This window comes from Schistocerca piceifrons, chromosome 6 (assembly GCF_021461385.2).
Source record: "Schistocerca piceifrons isolate TAMUIC-IGC-003096 chromosome 6, iqSchPice1.1, whole genome shotgun sequence".
Lineage (NCBI taxonomy): Eukaryota > Metazoa > Arthropoda > Insecta > Orthoptera > Acrididae > Schistocerca > Schistocerca piceifrons.
The window spans coordinates 95191630-95204255 of NC_060143.1; the positions used below are offsets into that span (position 1 = coordinate 95191630).

Here is a 12626-nt window from a genome sequence, read left to right on the forward strand (position 1 = left end):
GAAGCATTGGGTGCTCCAGGTGTGGACAAACTCTTCAAATTTGAAAATCAATTGTAGCACAATAGACATAGTCATGTTACCCATCGCAATGTTACACGCTACAATCTGGAGAACTCTGCTGGCAGAGGACTGAAAATATGTAGACATCTAGAATGTTTACTTCATTCAAAAAGCTTTAAGAGTTTTCACATAAAAAATTTGGAGGCCTTCTTTGCAGTACACCCTCTCATAAATTTGTATTCAATGGAGATTCTGAATATGAACTGCTCTTAAGGATAGATAATGAAGATGCAACACTTTTAGCCTTATAGGCCAAGTGGGGCGAATCCCAGTGCCTTTGTAACTGTCACTTCACGACAGGCTGTTTAGTGTGTTTAGATGTCCACCTGCACAAGGAGTAAAACCAGAAAATTCACTAGTTACGCCCAAGTTAGTATATGCAAAGCTAAACTACAAGTGACTATTTTTTTCAAGAACATGTGGAGGCAGGTGAAGAAGTGCATCGCCATGCGTGATCAGTGTCAAAAAATATGAGCTTCCACTGTATCAATTCAGGGCCTATGTCAAAGTAGTCAGGTGGAAGCACTGAGGCAATTAATCACAATGGATCTCTTCTGTCCATTGTCCATATCAAGAGTGGGTGCACATATATTTTTGTTATGTTAGACGTGTTCTCCAAGTATGTGCAGTTCTATCTGATAAGACATGTGAACACAAAAATATAAATAGAGAAGGTGGAGAATGTTTATTTTGTACAAGTTGGGAGCCAATTAAATTACTACCAGGCAATGTTCTGCCATTTACTGATACCAAGTTTGAAGTTATCTAGAGAGGAGACAGGTTACGCATGTAAGGATTTCACCATACTTCCTGCAGTGTCACTCCACTGAGGGGCTGATGAAAGAATCAAATAGGTTGTACTGGACTGTTTGTCACAGGTATAACACCACCTGGGCCAATTTTATTAAATGATTTGAGGATTTAATCAACAATCTATGGCACAAAGCCGTGATTTTCACACTGTGCAAATTAATATTTGGCTGGAAACCCACAAATATTATTGTGAAAGAAGTAGCTTTCCTGATGAGCCTGGTTCTCACACTCGACAAGGTTGAGAAGATGGCCAAGGAGCGAATGTCAAGGAGGGCCAAGGAGAGACATGGCCAAGCCAAACATCTTTCCAGCCCGGTGAGTTGGCGTTGGTCAAAATGAAACAGAGATCGATGAAAGCGTCCCGTGAAATCAAAAAGTTTTTACTAGTGTATCACGGACCACTGCTGGTGGAGAGTTCAACCCCATATCAATGTTTATCACTTAGCTTACACAAAGTCCCAAAGTTCTTGGGTTAAGAAACATACTGGATCTGAAAAGATACATCCAGTAAGTGTCACATTAGGAAAGCTTAGGGGGGTTCCCATGCTTTGAGACGCTTCGCAGTTGGGCAACAGTACACGCCTCAGCTTTTCTTGTTCTATTCTCTTCCTTGAGCTATTTTCTTTCTTTCTAAAGAGGCTTTGAGAATCTGAAAACTCCTATGGAATAACTGTTAGGGAAGTTATTGAAACGTGGGAAGAAAGCATATGTAAAGGCCTTTACGTATGTCTGCTTGTGTCTGCATATGAGCGGATGGATGTGTGTGTGTGTGTGTGTGTGTGTGTGTGCGCGCGCAGCGCGCGAGTGTATACCTGTCCTTTTTTCCCCCTAAGGTAAGTCTTTCCACTCCCGGGATTGGAATGCCTCCTTACCCTCTCTCTATTAAAACCCACATCCTTTCGTCTTTCCCACTCCTTCCCTCTTTCCTGATGAAGCAACCATGGGTTGCGAAAGCTTGAATTTTGTGTGTGTGTTTGTGTTTGTTTGTGTCTCTATCAACATACCAACGCTTTCGTTTGCTAAGTTACATCATCTTTGTTTTTAGATATATGTACTATAAGATGACATATTTCTGTTTATGTCGGCAAATAGATGTAACCATGTACAATATTGTATTGTTTTTGTGCCATCCATGCACAGAGGTAAGACATATTCCTGGTCACATGTACCAGTGCTGTATCACAATGCAAAGTGAAGCTGGAAGCTCTAGATACATAACTAACTTGGGTCACACAATATACATATATCTGAGAGATTGTAGACAATTAATCTATAAATCAATGTCACCATTTTTGAAGTTATTACAGGGCTTGAAAATGACTCAATGTTGCAAATGGCCGATTGCACAGATAATTTAGAGAATAGAGCCCACTTGGACCACGATTTCATTCTCAACACACACTGAGGCTGTGGGCCCCCACAAAAATAAAATTTTAAAGTGTTGCTACTGCAGAGAGTGATTTGTTTAAGGACTTCTGTTGATCAGTTTCATGGCGCACACACACACAATAGTGAATTACTGTGTTGGTATTAGGTTACTACACTCAAACTGGAACTACAGAACTATTGCTGGGTGTAGTACGTAGCTACCTCTACTGTACTGAATTGAGGTGTATGCGGTCCAAATTGGCCATAAGCAGTAGTTCAGAGAGTATAAAAGTGGTATTACAGTGTTTGAAGTTCAAGTTTTAGTGTGGACTATATTACTGACAACACCATACTATCATCACCAAAACTTCAGCCAGTTTTTAATGGAGGCCTTGGCTTCTGAGGACATTGGAACAAGTAAATCGGGGGAAGGCTACAATATGGATTACAAAAAATTACAATAAATTTCTGATTGGTTAAGCGATAGAAGAAGGAAATCTTGATTTCATTGAATACACGCAGTACAACACACACTAAACACAAACAATGTTACTAATTTTATGTCCTTTCTTCCATTATATAGCATATGTCCTCGCTTCCATTACAAAGATAAAAATTTAGGACAAAGCTTTTGCAACATCATGGATAAGAATATACCTTGGTACATATCTTGTAAGGATAGCTTCAAATAAATTATAAGTCTCTGCTCGAGGTAACTTCAGCGACAGCAAGGGCAGAAGCATTTCAACCCAGCCACAACCTTTCTCATATTCCAGACCATGGCTCTTGCAGTAAAATGTCAGGATTGACTCCAGATCTGACACAACGGATACCTTGTCCTCATCTTCATTGCCAAGTTTATCTACACAAAAGAAAAAGTCATTAGTTGTAATAAGAGATTTCCTGATTGAAAGACAATAAGCTTTGTTTTAATAGAAATAAAAATATTAAAAATGTGGATGTCTTTACTACATCACACACAAATTATGTAATAGTGGAAGTTCAGCTGCATCAGCTGTGATGACATAAGCAATTTACATAAAAGTCCATCATCAATATCACATATGTAAAGAACTGAGCAGCTTAGTACAGCGACGCTGCTTTTAAACTAAAGTTTAATAAATGTTGAAATGTGGAGTTTGACACCACCAGCCTCAAGAACAAATAACAGAATTCCAATGCACAAAACTGAAAATGACATTCTCTTCAAAAATAATAATTAAGAAAGACAGTATCAGCCATAAATAATTACACAGGTCTGCAAAAAAATATTTTTTGAAATTTGTTTGAAATTTGATAACTGACTTTTATGTACTTTTCAGCACTGATTTCAAAAATGCAATTTTCTTTTTTTTCTATCACGTCAGGTTTTCTCTCAAAAAAGGGAGTATTTTTGGGTACAACAACAAAATTTAAGCAATTTACATTTTCTCCAACGTTATAAAACTTTATTTTATTTATAAATCATGTTCTAAACTACATTTCCAGTACACTTCCATTTCTCTTTAAGCTCATCAGTCCTTATAATAACACTTTCGCTTTCTGTCGAAGCTTCTTTTATTGCTTTTCCGGCTGTGGACTTGTTGAGGATCATCTCTTTTTATCATCCAGCAGTAGTCTGCTATCATGTTGACATTCCATCTTCCTTCTTTCCATTTCTTTGATGTCTTGGTGGAATCTTTCGCTCTGCTCTTCACTTACATCACTAAGGTTTGCAGGGAAGTAGTCAAGATGTGAGTGGAGAAAATGAACTTGAATGCTCATGTTACAACCCAGCTTCTTAAAGTTGTCGAGCATGTCTGCAACAACTGTCTTGTAGTTTGAATCTTTTTTGTTTCCTAGGAAACCAGTAACAACTAATTTAACAATGTCCATGCTGCCTTTTCTTTTGTTTGTATTTTGTCCATAAAGTTGGGATCTGTCATTAGTTTTCTAATGTCTAGTCTGACAAAGATTCCTTCCTTTAGCTTTGCCTTGGATAAACCAGGAAACTGTCCACAAAGATATCTGAAACACTCCCTTTCTTTTGGCAATGCCTTAACAAATTGTTTCATCAGCCCCAACTCAATGTGAAGTGGTGGAAGTAGCACCTTTTTTGGGATCCACAAGGCTTTTCCTCTCAACATTTTTAACTCCTATCTGTAAGGTTTTTCTCAAGCTCCAAGCTTTTTTATGTAGTTTTGCTTTCTGTCTCTACTGTCCCATTCACAGAGAGAGCAAGGCAACTTTGTATAGCCACTTTGTTGACCAAGCAGCATTGAAATCACTTTTATATCACCAAATAGTGTCCATTTGTGGTCTGAATAGCAGAGTTTGCTAAAAACCATTTCAAGGTTTTCATAATATTCTTTTAAGTGAACCAAGTGTCCAACTGGTATAGAAGCATACTTATTGCCATTGAGTAGAAGTACTGCTTTAAGGCTTCTTTTTGAAGAATAAATAAAAAGTCTCCACTCATCAGGAGCATATTCTATTTTGAAACGCACCGTAAGTCCAGGAACATCACTGCAAAACACCAGGTCACCTTCTTGAGAGAAGAAAGATACAAACTCCTTTTCCCTCAATTGATACCAAGAAAAGGGTGTACCTGGAGCCAACATATGTTTATCTTTCAATCTAGATCCTTTGCCGATTCTTTAGAAAGGCCTAGGTCTCTAATTAAATTGTTCAGTTCAGATTGTGAGAATGAAATGGGATCGGTTGTGCCAGGATCGTAGCAATCTCTGTCTTCTTCACTATCACGTTGCTGAGCCAATGGCTCGTCATCATCTATATCATCCAAAGAACGTGGAGGAGAGTGTATTGGTACTTCAGGTCCATGAGGAACAAGGCGAATGTCTGATTGAGTGTTAGGGTAAGTAATATCCTTTTTGTTTTTCGAACTGAAACCTCATACACTGGAAGAACAAAAATAGTAGTCATCACTATGATTTTTGGGCTCCCTCCAAACCACTGGTATTCCAAAACGTAAGCACTGCTTTTTACGTTGAAACCATTGCCTCAGTTCTTCAACACACACTGAACAGACTTTGTGTGGGACGCAAGGCTTATCTTGATCACCTAACTTTATACAAAAATAGGCGAAATATGCTTTTCAACAAAATCGGAAATTTTTCTTCGTTGCTTTTTAATGGTATAGTTACTACAAATATAGCAGAAGCAATCTGGTGAGTTTATACATCCTCCGGTAGCCATTGTCCATTGTCCATAAAACAACGTCAAAACACAAGAAAACTACTTTAAAGCACTAGTAACAACTACACATGAACAGCACAGAGTGAAGAGGTACTGTGAACTGGAGGACAATAGCAGAAGCCCACTGCTTGGTGATGGCGGGGGAAGGGGCAGCACAACAGACAGGCACTGACATGAAAATACTGCTGGTTTCTCCTAATTACTCTTTATTTTACGTATATTTAGTACAAAAATGACTAAATAACAGTGTATGGAGATCCTAAAAACCAAAATTCAAACTCACTAGAGTGCTGAAATATTTTAAAAAGCTAAAACTAGAAAAGCAGTGTGTGAAATAACTGTATGTGATGCAATTTTTTCACTGTTTTTCCCGAAATCAGCGTTGAAAACACTATAAAAATCACTTAATAAATTTGAAACAATTTTTATGTATCAGGCCTGTGTTACCTAACGTCAAACAACGAAAACAGTCCTTAAAGTGTTACATTGTGGCTCAACACTCCAGTTATGTTTCAAGCACCGATAGATGGGATCCAAAAACATACCACCTATTTTTGGCAAAATTATCTTTTTTTACACATACAAATTTAACAGGTTGGCACATTACGTACATGAAGATGAAGTCTTTGTGCCTTGAAATTGATTGTAAAACAAGATGTGACAGGGAAAAAATAATAATCATAGAGAATTAATAGCTTTTATTCTATACAGCTGCAGCTTGTTGAGTGGAACGATTGCTTTTGAGAAGGAAAAAGAAAAAAAGAAGAAAAAACCAGTTGTTTATTTTCTTCTTTTGGCTCTGTTTTAGCTTTGAAAAAATGATTGTTTCTGTTGATAAGCAGTAGCATTTTTCCATCAGTGTTTTTCTGATTTAAGGAGTTTCTTGGCATTATTGTTCTTTTACCACCCAATTTGATGATCACAAAGATCTGTAGAACATTGATTATGAATGTGTAGCATGTAAGCCATGATTTAGCATATTGCAGAGCCCTTCGTGGACATTCACAGCCACGACACCCACAATTAACTATGCTACAGGTAAAAGCAGTAAGAGTAAACGTAAATCTGGAAATAATACTACTTGCATGTTAGGGGAAGTCTGTCACAGTGGTCAAATATGTTGAGCAGCTTTGTTTTTACGATCACTGTAGAGCCGAATGTGGACACTATATCATGGCAGTTGGCCACAAACATAAAAAAAAGAGAACTTAGGCTGGGACCGCATGAGGGAATGTTTCCACAATGGAAGATGTACTGTGATGAGGGCAAGCTGCAGAATGAAATGTGTAAAACTTACTTTTCTCATAAAAAACCACTGTATGTTCCCTGCAACACAATCTATCTCAATCGATCTGATGGAAACTACTCAATAAAATTCATCCTTTCTCACCTTTTATTTTCACTTCACAGCTTGATAATGAACTGGCTCTCTTTTCATTGTTGTTCATAGTTATAAGGATACTTCAAAAATAAGTAACCCACTACACATATTTCAAAAAGTTTACAGTGATCATTGTAGTCACTACCCAGTTTATATCTGGTGCAGTTGAAGTCATACACTGCTGGTATGAAATGTAGCTAAAATACTGAAGTGTGTTTTTTAGAATTATAAGGACAATCATATCTTTTCTAGTTTCGTGTAAATAGGTGACTTTTTTCCCCCTTGTCTGCACTAACCGTTTCATTCATAAAAACATTCAGTAGGCTAAATGTTTTTGTTTACATTTTGTAGAACGAATGGCATGTGTTCTAGTGAGGAAAGTATGTGAAATTGGAGTTTGCTATTGATATTACTAAAGCATTCTGTGTTCCATATAATTATACATGCAAGAAAGATGGTCACCAACTTGAAGACCCATATACTGTGAAAATATCTGAATCTGCACAAATGTGGATGAAAGAAAAATAAATGTGCCAGCAATATGAAACAGCCAAGAACTGGTTAACTATTCTGCATATGAGGCTGCTGAAGTGCCTTTAAGGGCAGCAAAATCTGAGGTTTTAATAATATGGAATAAAAGCTGTAGTAGGCATTTCCCTGAACATGTACAATTTTGTTACTTTTCATTGTTCTACCTGAATTGTTCTTTCAGTTGTTCCACCCGTATATTCTTCTGTGACATAATAAAACTATTCTGCTACTGTCAACTAATAAAACTATTCTGCTACTGTCAACTCTTTTCTTGCATTATATAGACCGTTTTAGTATAGTGCTTACTGAATGTGGTTTGTTTTACATTGTATTTTTATTAATTTAAGTATCACTCTTCAAACTAAAGTAATTGTCCAAGGTGATCATGTGACTTAATTTCTTGTAATGCAAAGGAATCAAAACCACTGTCCTCAGTTGTTCATGAAATGAGCATGGAACAGTATCCTTTGTCACATCTTGTAAGAAATTATAATGCATGCTACCACTGATAGAATGAAGTGATTCTGACTGACTGACTGACTCACGATTCGTCCTCTCAGCTTCACTTCTGCCAGTACCTTGTCTCCCACCTTCCAAACTTCACAGTTCCTTACACACTTTGCAGGACGAGCACTACTAGAAGAAAGGATACTGCAGAGATATGGTTTAGTCACAGCCTGGGGGACTGTGTCAAGAACAAATTTTCACCTTGCAATGGAGGTGCCCCGATTTGAAACTTTGAGGAATGCTAGTCCTACAAAGAATGCTGGAGAAATTCTATGAAATTCGGAAGATCAGGTTTGAGTCACAATCTGGACACAGTTTTAATCTGCCACAGTTATCCTTAGTTGCATGGGAAATAAAACTCATTCCTGGACTCTATCATAACAGCAATTTAATTAGCCTATTTGCTAGATTGTGTCACAAGAAGCATGGTGTAACATGTCAACGAAAGGAGAAATGCAAAAGTTTCTCAAAACCTGTCACTGTTTCTAATAATTTCCGGGTATGCAGCCGGATCCCGTCGACATTCTGCCATGATATTTCGGCCCAGAGACGTCCGGCCATCATCAGGTGAGTACACAACTACTGAAGAGCCCAGGTGCAGTCGCGGTATTAAATACCGCGACTGCACCTGGGCTCTTCAGTAGTTGTGTACTCACCTGATGATGGCCGGACGTCTCTGGGCCGAAATATCGTGGCAGAATGTCGACGGGATCCGGCTGCATACCCGGAAATTATTAGAAGAAGAAATACGCCGGGAAAATTTCAGAAGTCCTGTCACTGTTGTTGATTCTCTGAATAAAAATGCATAGCATGTTTGGGGAAACATGTTACCAATTCTGTTGCAATTCTGAGTTACTATAATAATGAAAGGACGAAAAGAAATATTTACCAACAGATTTTCTCTCTCTGCAAACTCGAGAAGTAATTTACAGCAAATATGCTATAACCATCCCTTCCTTTTTCTACCTTTGAATTTGCCCATGTTTATGCCCCAAATACAAGGCCTTTTTCCAACCTCCACTATTAAAATTCCTCTGTCCTATTGCTCTATATCTAGATGACACATTGTCAAACACAAACACAGAACAGAGAACACCATATTGCCTGTGTCAGATGGAATTCCTCTCTCAGTGCTGATTGCCATTAGCTGCCCCCATTTGCACACCAGCCACACCACACGTATGAGCTGTCAAGTAGTGATGGGACAACTGACTGTTTTCATCAACCAACTGACCAGTCAAATGTTTTTTCAGTCAAATGAAACAACCGAATGGAAATAATCTCTGTGGCGATGTCAGCTATATAAATGTTTTCGCTCACTCACCGGGCTAAGCAGTTTCACTCAATGCGAGACAACCGACTGACAAGTTTCTGCTGACTGTGGCCAATATACGAGTGTTTGTTTTCACTCACTTGCCTGGTTTGAGTGGTTTCAGTCAATGTGAGACAATCAACTGACACAAGTATCCATCAGTTACGCCAGTTATATGAATGTTTTCACTCAGTCTTGTGTCTGATTGATTTCACTCCCAGGCTTCTTCACCCTATTCCGTAGTGGCAACGGTCGTAGTGGCACCACTGCTGTAACCTCCTCATGCCGCTGCCAGTGTCAGGGTTGCAACTGGTGTCAGGAGGTGGCACGGAGGCCGGCTCGAGTGCAGCGCTGCTGGGACCTGCAACAGCAGTGATTGGCCACCACCTCCTGCCATCTCCCACCCTGGTCCTGGCAGCAGCAGGATGCTAACATGGAGTGTACGGGACACTCAGAGGCTAGACTTTTTATGATTAATGGCCATCACATACCTTTTCAGTGAAACGGAATGCAAACAGTAACAATAATCTGGCATGTACCCTTTCTTCTTCAGGTACCTCTAACAGAATTTTTATGCTTGCTTAACTCTGTACTTCCAATGAAGCTTTACTAGTTATGTATTGTTAATTGCATCTTCAACAATTTAATGCACAGCAGTCTTTATATCAGTTTTAAATGGTGAAAAGAAGAATTAGTCTTCCATTCATAATTAAATTAGTATATATATTGCTTATTTTAACTTTGGCACACCCACTGAGATATCTTCACGTACACCTGGGGTGCGGCTACCCTCTGGGTGTGTATGTACCAGTTTGTATTGTGTACTACTGTTTTACTTCATCTATTGAAAGCATTAACGATTGGTTTCACACAGGAGAATAACTGAACAATTAGGCAACTAACTCACTAAAGAGTGGTTTCAGCTGAACGAACAAATGAAGACATACTTCAACAGACAGAAAAACAAAAGACTGCTTTCAGTTGAAAAGAAAGTACACAAAACACCTCCGGACTGTATAGACGGTTTTCATTCTGTTGCTCCCACAAACTGGTTTCACTCAAAGGAAATGAATGTATAATAATCCAAATGATATGTAAGCTACAACTGACCGATTCGCTAGTTTCCATTCAGTTGCTCCCATAAACTTGTTTCACCCAAAAGAATGAATGAATAATTCAATCGATTCGTAAAGCTACAACTTAATAAGTCAATAGTTTTCCAAAAACCAACTGAACTGATTGTTTTCATTTGACTGTTCTCAACACTACTGCCAAGTTGATTCTAGTGTCCCATATCACTGTGACTGCCATCACATGATTTCTGGCTCATTATAGGCAATGTGGCTGGCAGGCAGCGAAATTCTGGAATAGTAGACATTGCACCCCATGTGAGCTGCTGTTGCTACCCCATATGCCATAGCTGTGCATCCATTTACCATGCACCTGAAATTCCACAAACATTCTATTCATCTGAACCCAACCTTAGAGGGCCCTCAAAGATAAAGATTATGTCCTGAAAAAACTGGAATGTATTTTCATTTAAAAGGTAATAAGATAATCACAAAAAAGGGAATGTAAAATACAATGAGGTGCAAACAATAATTCTTAGACCTTTGTTACCAGGTGTTACCAAACAGAAAATTTGCAACAGGTTATTTACATTAATCATATTATTGCACTCAAGACGTGCAGAAATTAATTTTACCAACACTCATGTTATTTGAAATTATTAATAAAATTTATCAATGAAACAGAAGGAGTTGGCTGCCAATAACTCTTTTATGCTCCTCTAAGCTAGGCCTTACTAAGCTTTTAATTCTTCATGGTTGTGAGCAAGTTATTGTAAATGTCTCTCTCTAAATAATGGTCACCTTACTGAACTATAGTAAGTGACTTTAAATATTTATACATTACTTACGACAAATTTCTTTAAGGAATAAGTATATTGGGAAGCAGTAGTTAGTATCCCCAGTTCATTGACCAAGCCCTGCAGGATGTACTCGAGTTTGCATAACAAATAATTTGCATTACACACTTTTGGACTTTGGCTTGATGAATTACCCTAAAAAATGATCCGTTATGACATTATGGAATGAGAAAGTGAAGTAAGCTCGGTTTTGTGTTTTTTATATCACCCATGTCTGACAACATTCACATTGCAAATTACAACTTGTTTAAGCACTTCAACAGTTATATGGTATGCTGAATTTATCATCATGTTGTAATATCAAAAATTTAACACAGTCAACCTCTTCTATTGCTTGTTGTCACATCTACTTCTACATCCATACTCTGCAAACCATGTGCAATGCACGGCAAAGTGACTTCCCGTTAAATGGAGTACGGGAAGAATGACTGCATTAATGTGTGTGTGGGCACTGTAATTAGTGTCAAGAAATATTTGTGGTCCTTATGAGTGTGATATGGAAGGGGCTGTAGTATAGTCCTAGATTCATCGCCTAAAGCCAGTTCTTGAAACTTTGTTAAGTAGGCTTTCATGGGATAGTTTGCAACTGTCTTCCAGCATTTACCAGTTCAATTTTTTTCAGTGTCTCTGTGATCCCCTCTCACGGGTCAGACAAACCCATGACTATTTGAGCTGTCCTTCACTGTAGAAGTTCAATATCCCTCACTAGCAGGGCTGCTGATAACCGGGACTGGGCCAAGGGCAAGATGTGTTATTGGGCCCCATCTCTAAATACAGCAACCCAGTTTTATTGTTATTTTAAAGTAGTAGAGATGAATTATGGGTGGGTCCACCTTTTTGCAAGCACACAAAATACTGTTGTGTTTGAACACCAAAGAGGTGGACCCATCATTAAACCATCGTTATTTTCTGCAAGCACACAAAACCCCAATGTCATCATTTTAAAGGGGGACTGACATGATTTAAACTTAACAGAATTTGAGGAATATTGGAGAAACACAAAAAATACTAACCAGGACAAAATATACAATAAATACAATTTCTTACTAGACACTAAATATATCTTCCCAATTGCAATCAGTCCATGTACCGCAGCGCGCAGTACCAATATGTTCTAAAAAGCTGCATGCGAAAATGCCGTTTTTCACGGTGTCGTATCTCTCGTTCTATTGATCACACAGATAAGGGGTCAACTGTTTTGGCTAGCTCTTGTCCCAGCAACTATTTGTATGCCTATAGGAAGAACTAGCATACTGTAGCTTCCCTATAGCCAGGGTCAAAATTTAGACAATACACACACTTTCACCAACCCAGGCAAATTGGTCAGTTCTTTAGCATTAGGTGTGGTACAGGATGGACATTAGGTGTCTCATGAAAGCACCATTTGCATGGGCGATAGCTGAGAAAACCCCCCCAAAAAAACACAATTTTTGGCTTCAAAAAGTACCAATTGTGGGGCTGGCCACATTCAGAGTTTCTACTCATGGCAGATCATCATCAAAAATTTTACAACATGTTCGGAAGGTGATATT

General features: G+C 38.4%; 1 protein-coding gene across 1 annotated transcript in view; it reads right to left on the bottom strand.

Moving 5' to 3' along the window:
- LOC124802789 (TBC1 domain family member 23) overlaps positions 1–12626 on the bottom strand; it is a 234115-nt gene that overhangs the window by 166415 nt on the left and 55074 nt on the right. Inside the window, exon 3 of the mRNA XM_047263790.1 lies at positions 2899–3103. Within this exon, the coding sequence (XP_047119746.1) occupies positions 2899–3103 (205 nt within the window). The remainder of the gene's footprint in view (positions 1–2898; positions 3104–12626) is intronic.